This window comes from Cicer arietinum, chromosome 1 (genome assembly GCF_000331145.2).
Source record: "Cicer arietinum cultivar CDC Frontier isolate Library 1 chromosome 1, Cicar.CDCFrontier_v2.0, whole genome shotgun sequence".
NCBI lineage: Eukaryota > Viridiplantae > Streptophyta > Magnoliopsida > Fabales > Fabaceae > Cicer > Cicer arietinum.
The window spans coordinates 43,661,443-43,673,189 of NC_021160.2; the positions used below are offsets into that span (position 1 = coordinate 43,661,443).

Sequence of the window (11,747 nt, forward strand, 5' to 3'; positions counted from 1 at the left end):
TTCTATATATATATATATATATATATATATATATATATATATATATATATATATATATATATATATATATGTCACATCACAAGTGTAATTCAAATTCTAATTGGAAAACCATCGTAGCTTTGTATTAATATCCTTAATTTTAAACATCCAAAACTCTTCAATGAAAATAACAAGAATAATAACATTGAACTTTTATAATAAGAAAAATATCATGAATAAATTTTAATTTGAATCTAAGATTGATTTCTAATTTGATCCTAATTATTGAATTATTATTAAATTTTCTTTACTAATATTGCCTTAATTTCTTAGTGACAAAACATTTAATTTCAAAGTTACCCATAATTCTTTAGTGGATTTAAGATTAGAATTAAACTCAAATGTTCAAGAAATTTTGTGTTTATCTATTGGTTTCACACACCCACATTTATTCATAGATTATAAAGTCATGAATTTTTCATATCAAATATTCATAAAGTTCACTTTTATTTCAAAATACGAATAGTCAACGCAATAAATAGGAGTTGATTGCTAGTTTTGATTTGACGAACATAATGATACATTTATCTACTTTTATAGTCCATATTCCATACTCCTATATTACATTTCTCCTCTTGAAATTTCGCCATTGTTTTAGATTCATTTGAGAACATTTTTTTATTTTGCTAGTCTAGGAGTAACTATTTTATAGAACTCTTTTTATTTTACTTAATTCGTAATTTTGATTATTTATTTTTTTATATATATAATTTTAACCTTTTAAATTTTAAAATTTCTGAAATTTAATCCAATTTTTAATTTATTTTTAATTTAACTTTCAATTCAAATGATTTGACAATTAAATAAGTTGATTTGGAAGACATGTATATTTATAATTAATTTTTAACTATTTAAAATATTTTTAATAGATCCAAAATGTTTATTTTAGATTTTATGTAGTGAAACAAATTAAAATAAAGAAAAAACAAAATCTAAAGCTAAAAGTCAATGCAATAAACATGATGATATGTTTATCTACCTCGGTAGTCCATATTCCATAGTACTATATGACAATTATCCTCTTGAAATTTGTCTGTTATTTTAGATTTATTTTGACACGTTTTTTGGTTTTGCTGGTATAGGAGTATCTCTTATTTAGAACTATTTTTATTTTACTTAATTAAAAAATTTTGTCTTTTATTTTTTTAATGTAATTTTAATCTTTCAAATTTTTAAAATTTAACCCAATTTTCAATTTGACTTTCAATTCAGATGATTTGACATTAAATAAGTTGATTATGAAGACATGTCATATTTATAATTATTTTTTAACTATTTGAATTTTTTTAATAGATCCAATATGGTTATTTTAGATTTTATAAAATGAAAAAACAAAATCTAAAATGTAAAATATATTTGTAAGGAGAACACTAGATAATCTAATGTGAATAATTATAAAAATTATGGTGTTTTTCTTTTTTCCTTCTCTCCTCCTCCTCCTCATTATTATTATTATTATTATTATTATTATTATTATTATTATTATTATTATTATTATTATTATTAAATTATTTATGTCTTATTTTCAATTTTCTCTTAAGAGTTATTTGTATTAAATTAATTTTGTTTTTATATTTAAATTACTAATCGAACAGTTATTAGCATTTCCATTTATTTTGACATATCTTAGGCAAGTAAATCAAGTTGTTGATTGAATTGAGCTGAGTTTGTTTTGTCCTTTTCTATTTTTTTCTTCAGAAAAATCTGTAAATACTACCATCGAACGATATCTTAAAACTTACAAGAAAAATTAATGTAACATTAATGTGTTGCGTGCTTGAGTGAACGGTAGTCACATGATATATCTAACTACCTCCATTCTCGATGCTCCTCGTGTCACTGGCTGGCACCGTACACTTTTTATTTTTTTGACTGATTGGTGATTTTTATTTCATATTGAGCAAAAAATGATAATTTGCTATTTGTAAAACTTATTTAATCAAAAAATGATAATTAAGTCTTCATAAAAAATAAAAATTTCACTTAACTAAAAAATTTCATAAAAATAATTTTACTTAATAAAAAGTCTCATATATTAATATATATATATATAATTAAAATATAATATTTATGATATATAGTAATGATAAAATATTTATAGAAAAAAAATTAATTCACTTATACATATTTTTTAATACTCCCATGATAAAAGACTACTTAATACATATTTTTTAAAGTTTCACTATTTGAATTATGAATTTTATTTATATTTAGCTGGGAGTACATTAGAGCCACTTGCCTCGCTATAAGCTTTTATTTCCCCACAGGACCACATAGCATTTTTCTTTACTAAAAACTGAACTCAAACACTCTGTTTCACAAGCTTCTTCTCACTCAACACAAGTGTCAATTTTCTTTGAAGCTCAAGCTTTTATTCGATTTGAGGACTCAAACAAGTGTACCAGTTGCTTTTTTAGGTAATAATGAATTCAAAAGATGAAACAATGGATGATACAACAAAACAGGTTCCAATAGAGAAAACAACAGTTATAGAAAGAGATATGATTAGCTCATTACATGAAAGCATTCTTGATCACATTCTATCTTTCCTTCCAATCATAGAGACTGTTCGCACTTGTGTCTTATCAACAAGGTGGATTGATGTTTGGACATTGATAACCAATCTACATTTTGATGACAGTTTTAATTATTTTGATAAGAAGATGGATAAACAACAGTTTGTGAATTTTGTTGAAAAAGTGTTTCTTCAATTTACTAATTCAAGCATCAAAAGCTTCTCTCTTTGCTTAACTTGTTATCAATATGAGGCATTATTGATAAATGAATGGATCTCTTTTATATTGGAAAGAAGAGTTCAAAAGATTCATATTCAGTATGCCAATAAACTTTTCATTCCTTCAAAATCACTCTTTAGCTGCAATTCTTTAGTAGAATTGGTACTTCAAGGTAGATTTAATCTTACTCTTCCTGTTTCGGTTTGCTTGCCAAATCTTGAAAACATTAAGATTTCTGGGATTAAGTTAGTGAGTGATTTTGATTCCTCCAATTATTCAAAAGATATAACCCTTAGTTTTCCAATTCTCAAAGTGTTTGAAGCTAGAGGATGTGAATGGTCAACAATGCAAAACATTAGTTTACAAGTACCTCTACTTGAGAGGTTTTCCTTAGCAATATGGAATCATCATTCAAATGAATCATGTAAATCAACCATCAAGGTTTATAGTTCATGCCTAACCGATTTCTCTTATGAGGGTGATCTCGAACAAGAAATTCTTCTATGTGATTCGTCATCGATACGTAATGCTTCTGTTGTGATTGTTATTGATGAAGACAAAAAGGACAGAATAGAAAAAGTTGGGTTTCAAGCACATAAGCTTCTCAGACAAATCCATGAAGTCGAACGGCTGAAATTATTGTTTTACAAGGTATGATTGGCTTTCATGATACATGAATGATAATAGTATTGCACAAAAAAACTTATTTTATGGATAATAAAGCTATTTGTGTTTATTAAGCTACTCTTCTATGTAGGTGTAAATTATAAAGAAAAATATTTGGATTACTAGTTTCCCCTTTTAAATCTTTAAGCTGTCAAATATATACTTATTGAATTGAATGGATATTAGATTAAGCTTGAAAATCATGTATTGGTGGCTAGATTTAATGGTAAATGTACTCAATTAAATGGTTTTAGTAAAAGGCCAATGATTGGGACCTGTGCCGCTATATTAAGCTTTTTGATGTCTATGCGACTGCAACATGACTACAATTGAGACTACATCAATGGAGTTTGACTATGATTCTTTTCAATATCAAGATTTGCAATGCAACTACGGCCACAATTTAAAACCTTGCTAAATTCTACCTATTTCTACCAAGGTTGATATAATCGAATCGTATAAACTTCAATATTGGATGTTTTACTAATTAGGTTCATAGAATCGTTAAAAACTAATACTTTTTTCCTTTCCTATTTTGCATCTAGAATGCAAACTGATAAAGAAATTAAAAATTTGAATAAATTTTTCCTTGTCCAACAGGTTTTAAGGCATGCTAATGATATTTTCACCAATTTGCCTACTTTTGGAAGGTTGACTTATCTGCAACTAAATGAGGTCACTTATGAAGCTTTGTTGCAATTACTCCACAATTCACCAATTCTTAATACTCTTGTTTTACTTAATGTAAGTTTAGGTACTCTTGCCTTTTTTACAAAGAAATTCAAAGTCTTAAATTATATGTTCATTATATTATATATCATAAAAGAATTTAAATCTTAGATAACATATGATTCACCAAAATTTCAGGGAGTATCAGATTTAAATAAAGATGTCTTATCCTTTGCAATTGTTCCTCACTGCATTCTGTCAAGCTTAAAAGTATTTCAGTTTAAAGGTTTCAATGCGAACGAACATGATCTTTGTCTAGTTAAATTCGTAATGAAAAATGCAGCAACCTTGGAGAAAATAACGATATCACCCGCTTTTTGGCTGCGATATACAGATATTGACATGGAGAAAGTTAAGGAGGAGATACTCTCATTACCTAAGTGTTCTAGCTTTTGCATGATAGAATTTTCTGATATAAGTACTTCCTGAAGAATTTCAGAACATGCCAAGATTATTTGTGCCTACAACTGTTTCATGTATGTATCTAGTTTTAGTGTATTGTTTTACTGCATTATAAAAATGCAATATGTAAGTGGTTTCTCTTTTTTCTGTTGGTTTTCTATTAGTAATTTATTTATCATTAGAATGTAATTTATAATGTTACTGTATTGTATCCTGTTTTTATATTGCAAATAAGCTTACTGATATTTGAATTGCATCTCCACTATGAAAAATGTAAGAGATGCTGTGTCAGACATATACACTCTTGTCAGACACAACACAACAAGCAATTCAAATTCTAACTGGGACACCATAACTTTGTAGTTCGTATCAGTCAGTATTCGTAGTTTTTTAGCATTTAAATTTTTTCGACGTACCAAATGGAAGAATAACAGAAATTATCTAGGTTTGCATGTATCCTGAATTTAAAAATTTTCTGGTATCTGTATCTGTATTGTATCACACTCGTAACCGAAGTATTGTATCCTAGATTCAGTAAAAAAAAAACCTCAACTTTGAGATTCAGTAGTACTTCCTTGTGGGAAGAATTCAGTAACTCACATTTTATACTACTAATGCTTGTTAATTGTTTATCTTTATCAGAGTAAATTGCATATTCCTAAATTCCTTTCTGCAATGCAAGAAATGAGGCTAAAACCTTGGAGAATGAAAAAATAGGGATCCAGAAAGCACTATTTAGTATCAAGTAACATTTAATAAAAGGAATTTGGTTGATCTTTCAAAATTGGCCCAATTACAATAATGTATCTACACATATTCTAAACACTCTTGGCAAAACAATACTGCATAATTGATAGAATATTTTTTGAATCTTCAAGAACTTTTGTTTCAAATTGAAATTATATATATAATTTCCATATTACTCTAAGCATAGTTGGACATCAACTTTCATATCTCACACTATTGACTTCAGAGGCTTTTTCCTTTCATTTTGTTAATGGTGTGTATATTCACATGTTCCTGCATGAAACAATAATAGGAAACAGATTAACCAAAATTTCATGTACCTGAAAAATTATATCATATAGTCATAAAAAATAACTAAGCTCTTTTTGCTAATTAATACCTTAACCTAGATTCTTACCTTTGCACCTGCATTCACAAGTTGAACCTTTTGACTGCTAACTATAGTTAGTCATCGGAGAAACTTTGCTGAGATAACTTCACTTTGATCACAAAATTTTCTTCTTTAATATTCAACTATTACCAGCCATTCACATTAAATACTAAAAATTAGAAATAAACACCATGTTTTGCTTGTGTGCTCCTTTTCTCTTCATTGTTCTGTTCAAGTACTTGATTTATTTAATCCTTCCTCTTCATTCAAACCCTAGTAGTTACTTCAACAACCTCATTCCATGGATTGGCCTTAAATAGCAAAAACCTTTCAAATATATTTCTCAAAATCTCATTTTAATGTTTTAAAAAACAAATTGGACGTTGAACCGGGCACACTAGACTATGGTTCAACTATTTTAAACCAGTTGAACCATCCGGTCCATGTCGATTTTCAAAACATTGGTTCAAATTTTTGAACCAATTCTCACATGATGGCCATATAAAAGGAATGATCAAGCAAATAATGGAAGAGACTATCATATAGTTGCAACTTTGAAAAGAATAAACAATAGAAGTGCATGTGTGTGTAAGTGACCAATGGAATTGAAGAATGGCCATTCCTAGTGTTGAAAATGAAGGATTTGATTGATTTTGAGGTGTGACTAGAACAGAACAGTGAAGAGTAGAGAAGCAAACATGCAAAACAAGGTGCTGAATTTCATGTACACGTAAAGTGAATGGCTTGTAATAGGTAACTATGTGAAAGAAGATGAAGAAAAAGGTAGTGTGAGATAAATTAAACAAGTTGAATACTTTGAGATATTTATAGAAATAATTAAAGTGAAATTATATGAAAGTAGTAAGAGAAGGGAAATAGAGAAGAAACTCTGTTACTTACAGCTCAATTTCCATCCACACACGTTTTCTCCCTCCAGCTCATAACTTATTGTCAATAATGTATTAATGCTGATTCAGCTTCTATACATGCCAATTTGGTAAAGAAAAAATGTACTAACTTTTAATCCATAAACTCTTGAATTTGAAGTATTTATATTGTTTCAATAGTTACTTTCTGTCTCAATTATTTTTACAATGTATAATTTAACTTTAAAAATATTAGAATTGTATTACTATCACTGACCAAAATTATAGTTGGAGTCCTTTAGCACGTAGTTAGATGATTGATCATAAAATTCTTACTTAATTGTGATCCAAATAGTCAAAAACAAATTAGTCAATAGTATTTTCTATGCAATTTAACTTCAGTTACTGTTTATGAAAAAATAATAATTTAGTTCTGCATTTAATTGTATAGATTACATAATTTCTATGAGTAGATGTTGACTACTATAACACAAATGATTATATAGTTTAAATGAATGGAAAGTATTAGACCTATGTTGGGCGAGACACATGGGAGGATCCAAGTCCACACATGAGACAGTTGTGTGTGAGCATGCTTACTGATAGTACCTTAAAATCTCAAATAAGGTCACATGTATGCGACGGAAGTCCAATAGACCAAGAGTTGACGAAGCTAACTTAAAATAGGTTCAATAAATCCTTCTTTAATAAGTTCAGCATAAAATTTATTATAATAAATTGTAGTGAAAGAAAAAGACTATAATATATTTGAAGTACTAGTTCAGTAGTAAAAGTTTAATATTTTAATTTTAAGATATTGAATTTAAATCTCTCTAGAGAGAATTGTAAAATAGTCATTAGTGTCACTTTAGCTAATAAAAATTTATCACTTTTATATTTTTTTAAAAGACTATCATATCTTTTGTGTCAAAATTGTCTCGCTAAAAGGCATAGCATAAGGGGATCTTAACATGTCAAACACATAGGTCCTATGAGCTGAATTCTTAACTTGTTTGGATACAACTTGTTGCACCTTAGGTTTCTATACTTTTTTAACTCTCTCCTTTCCATGTTCAGCTAGTCAGAATCTTGACGACTCAAAGAAAGAAACCATAGCCATGGTCATGGTTGGGAAAGAGTTAGTATCAATAGTTATCTTAGCAATCCATTTGTTGGTTAAATTTGAATATGCTTTCTTTTAGTCTTTTGGATGACCTTTCTAAATATTTAGTTAGTGGTGCAGTGATTATAGGAATTGTGTCATTTACCATATCTTTTGTCTTTGATTTCCTCAAGTGCAAGGAATTTGTGGCTTTAAACAGTCGAATTTGCTTATTTTTAAGCAAATAGTCAAAAATATGTTCGACTTTGGTAATTTCAAAGGCATATTTGGCTTTACCTTATGCAGAACTAGTGTTATTTCCTTTAACATGCCTTAGGGCAGGACACAAGCAAACTTTCCCTTTAAGGATCTCAACAACCATTATGTCTGCCATGGATTTGATTGACATGTCATCTTAAGAATCCTACATATCAATGATGGAGACCAGATGTGGGCCTTTACCCTTGGTAGCACGCTGCTACTCGTTTTCTTAAATGATTTGCTCTGTCACTACAAGAAAACACCATATAGCTAGGGCTATGGCATTTAAGCCTTCACAATGTCTTTTTAGGTATTTTTCGAGGGTCATAACCTTAGGAAATGGTCAAGTTATTTTTCGAGAGTCAAAGCCCAAGAAAAATATGGCGTTTTGTGGTTGCGAGGATTATTGTCCTAGGTTTTTTCCCCAATAAATGTTGTTAAGGCTAAAGCCCTCATTAAAGCACACAAAGACTCCATATTCCAAGGGTTGGAGCCTTCACTATCTGACATGAACATTTTCGGGGGCTATAGCCCTTGCCCACTCTAGTACAAAATGCGTTCAACTCCTTCCTCTATTATCTTTTCTTTTCTTTTTCCTCATTTCTACTCTTCTTATTCCTTCTCTTCTTCATTTTCAAACTTTATATCTACTCTCGTCTCTTTCTTTACTTTCATTCTCTATTTTTGATCTCTCTTTGCTATCTTGGTATGTAAATTAATTTCTTTGTCCATTTTCTCTTTTCTCCATTTTCTGACATTATTCTTGTTTTGAATATTAGAATATTAGTTAATGTTTTAGTATTTAGCTTTATTTTCAGGTTTATTTATGTTTTATTAATCATATTAAATCATTTAATTTTAATTTAAAATTATTTTAACTATAATTCTAATTAAATAATTTAAATAATATTGCAAATAATATAAATAATTAAATAAACGTTTTATTGCTTATTTTAATGAAAATGAAATTTTATTCAATTTTATATAAATTTAAAATTATTTATTTAATTACATAAATAATTTATTATAATATAAAAATCAATTTATATATATATAATAAATTTAAATTGAATAATAAATGGTTTTTTTATTATATTTTTCAAAAAATAAAACTAAGTAATTGGATTACTTTAACATGAATATAAAATAATTTAATGTTTTTTTAATAATTTGATCATTTGCGAGAGTTAAAGTCCTAGTAACGTATTTGACACGCTGAATTTGGGAGGGCATGGGAAATGGATTCTCTACCTTTTGTGATAGGTGACTTTAGTGTATTTTAAAGTAAAATTGGTGATTAAGATTAAGTATTAAAAATTAGAGCAATGATATTTGAACACAATTTTAAACACAAATACAAACACAAATACATGTGGTTCTCACATAGTCTCTCTTCATTTAATTCCCCTCTTTTATATTTTCTACACAATCTCTCTCTTTATTTAATTTCTCCCTCTTTTTATTTTCCCCTTTTTTATGAATTTTTTTTTACTTTTTTTTTTTCTTCCTCTATAAAAATAAACTTCACCGATTCATTTTTTTTTCTTTCATAATTCCTCCTTTTTCCTTTTATTTAATTATTTTAATCAAATTTTTTATGAAGTAACTTTGACATTCTAATCAAACAAAATATAAACTTGGTTAATGACTTAAAATAATATGTTAATTCCTTACACAACTTGGTTAATGAATTTGAACAGAAAGTTTGGTCATTCTAATCAAGCAATATAAATTTGGTTAATGGCTTTAAGAAACATGGACTAACTTAATATGGACTAACAATTCACAACCCTAACTTTTAGACGAAAATAATGCATTAACCACTTATTATACTTTATTAACCAATAATGTTTACACTATTAACTAGAAAATGAAACAAAAAAAAACCAGAAAACTGTGTATGAGCCAAAAACAACAAAAGTAAACAGTTAAGAAAATATCAGAAGAACTAAAATAAAATAAAAATCTATTTTAAATAATAAAATAAAAATCTAAGAAGTGTAGATTTGGAGAGCAATGTGTAAAAAAATACAAGTGAAAAAAAATCTAGGTCAACACAAAAATTAGTTGATTCATCTAAAAAGAAGAAAGAGAGAAAAGAGAGAATGAAAGAGGAAAAAGATGGATGAAGATGAAAAAGACTACAAGAAAAGAGAGAAAAGAAAGAGAGAAGAGAAAGATTGTAGTGTTTAATTTGATTTTATTGTTAATCAATGAAAAGAGAGTAACAGATGTATATTCATCAAGAGAGAGAATATAAATATGTATATATGTGTATAGCGTATACGTATACAGTAGTTGTGTTTGTATTTGTGTTTAAAATTGTGTTTAAATAACATTTCTCTAAAAATTATTTAGATGGAGAAAATGATTGATAAAAAGAGATAGATACAAAGTCACTAAAAGTAGGAGATTCAAAGGTAGAGAATCTTTACCCGGAGGGCATGAGACCTTGGAAAGTTTCTAATATGTGACAATTGCAAGGGCCAAAGGCCTATGAATGTTTTTGGCAATGTTATAATAGCTAGGGCCAGAAGCCAAGGTTTGTTGCGAGAGCTTAGACCTTAGGAATGGTTCGCTAGGTCCTTGTGGCCTTCCCATATGCTTCATTTCCCATGGCTTATTATCCTTTCCAAGTACTTTTGGCCCTAGAAAAATCACGTAGGTCTTGTCGTGTTGTATTGTCCTAGAAGTCAGTTCATTACGATCTATGTGTAGATTTGCCCTATCAATTTTTCCTTCAACTGATGATGCATTCCACTTATTTCCATGGAAGTTTACTCATTCTTAGGAAACTGAAAAAATCACTTCCCTTCCTTCTTTCTGAACATCTCAATGAAATTAGCGGCTGATTTATTCACTTTTTGTTTCAAGTTCATCAAATCGGTTGTTGTAACTTTAAGTTGATGTCAGTTTTGTCATGGAAACAACGTTCCATGTCTTCCCAGGTTTGAATATGCGGCAAAGAAGAATACCAAGTAAATTTTGATTCTATCAACGATAAAGGGAAACGTTGCAACTTGTGAAATTCATATTAATTCTCTTCTCTACATTGTGTAGTAAACCTTCCAATATGCTCCATAGTTGATTTGCCATCTGCCATAAAAGTTGGCAAAATTAGGAGTTTTGTAAGCTCTAGACAGAGGCACCAATCTATCCACGCACTCAAAATAAGACTTCCTTTACATAAGTTTATCCATAGTTTCAATTGTATCCCAATGTATCTCTTAATTGTGTGTCAATTATGAGGTTGAGATCCAACAACTGCTGCCTTGGAGGTCTGACCTCGATTGTTGTTGGTTGGCATCGTATATTCTCTAGGGAGTTCCATAAACCATGTAGAGGTGGACCTTGAGATGATGTGTTTCCCCATTGCTACTCTTGGTTTAGCTATGCAAGATTTCTCATTGTAGTTCCTACTACCATTAGAGCATTGTAATAAAGTGGATTGGTAATCCACGTATGTTCTTCAATATAACCCTTAATTGATATTGGTACACCTAAATCTATTGGGGATGGAATTGGTACATCAAGTCATGACATGTATGTTGTTGTGTTAGCTGAGCCAGGTAGGTAACTAACTACCCATGGTTGCTAAGTCAAATAACCAACAACTAGTTTTGTTATTCATGCTTTTGGGCCTAGACTTTATCCTCCAACATAAGATATGTTGTTCGCCTGCAAAGCGAAACTTGGGGCAAACCAATTTGGCATATCGCTTCAAGTGGTCCTACCATTGTAGTGATCGGCTGACTTTCGATAACAATAGTTTTCTGGCCTTGGTACCTTTGAGGTCCCCAATTATTAGAGGTGATAGAATGAGCATCCGA

General features: G+C 29.0%; 1 protein-coding gene and 1 long non-coding RNA gene across 2 annotated transcripts; one reads left to right on the forward strand and one right to left on the reverse strand.

Moving 5' to 3' along the window:
• Window positions 1–2,264: 2,264 nt before the first annotated feature.
• LOC101505063 (F-box/FBD/LRR-repeat protein At3g14710-like) lies at window positions 2,265–4,816 on the forward strand. Its single transcript, XM_004488627.4, has 3 exons — window positions 2,265–3,425; window positions 4,041–4,184; window positions 4,308–4,816. The coding sequence occupies exons 1-3, from the start codon at window positions 2,463–2,465 to the stop codon at window positions 4,596–4,598; spliced, it is 1,398 nt and encodes a 465-aa protein (XP_004488684.1). The 5' UTR covers window positions 2,265–2,462; the 3' UTR covers window positions 4,599–4,816.
• A 489-nt stretch (window positions 4,817–5,305) lies between these two features.
• LOC105851371 (uncharacterized) lies at window positions 5,306–8,710 on the reverse strand. The gene is made up of 2 exons (XR_001143108.3): window positions 5,716–8,710; window positions 5,306–5,591 (listed from the first exon to the last, which is right to left on the reverse strand). It is a non-coding gene; the product is annotated as an uncharacterized lncRNA (long non-coding RNA).
• Between the last annotated feature and the right edge of the window lie 3,037 nt (window positions 8,711–11,747).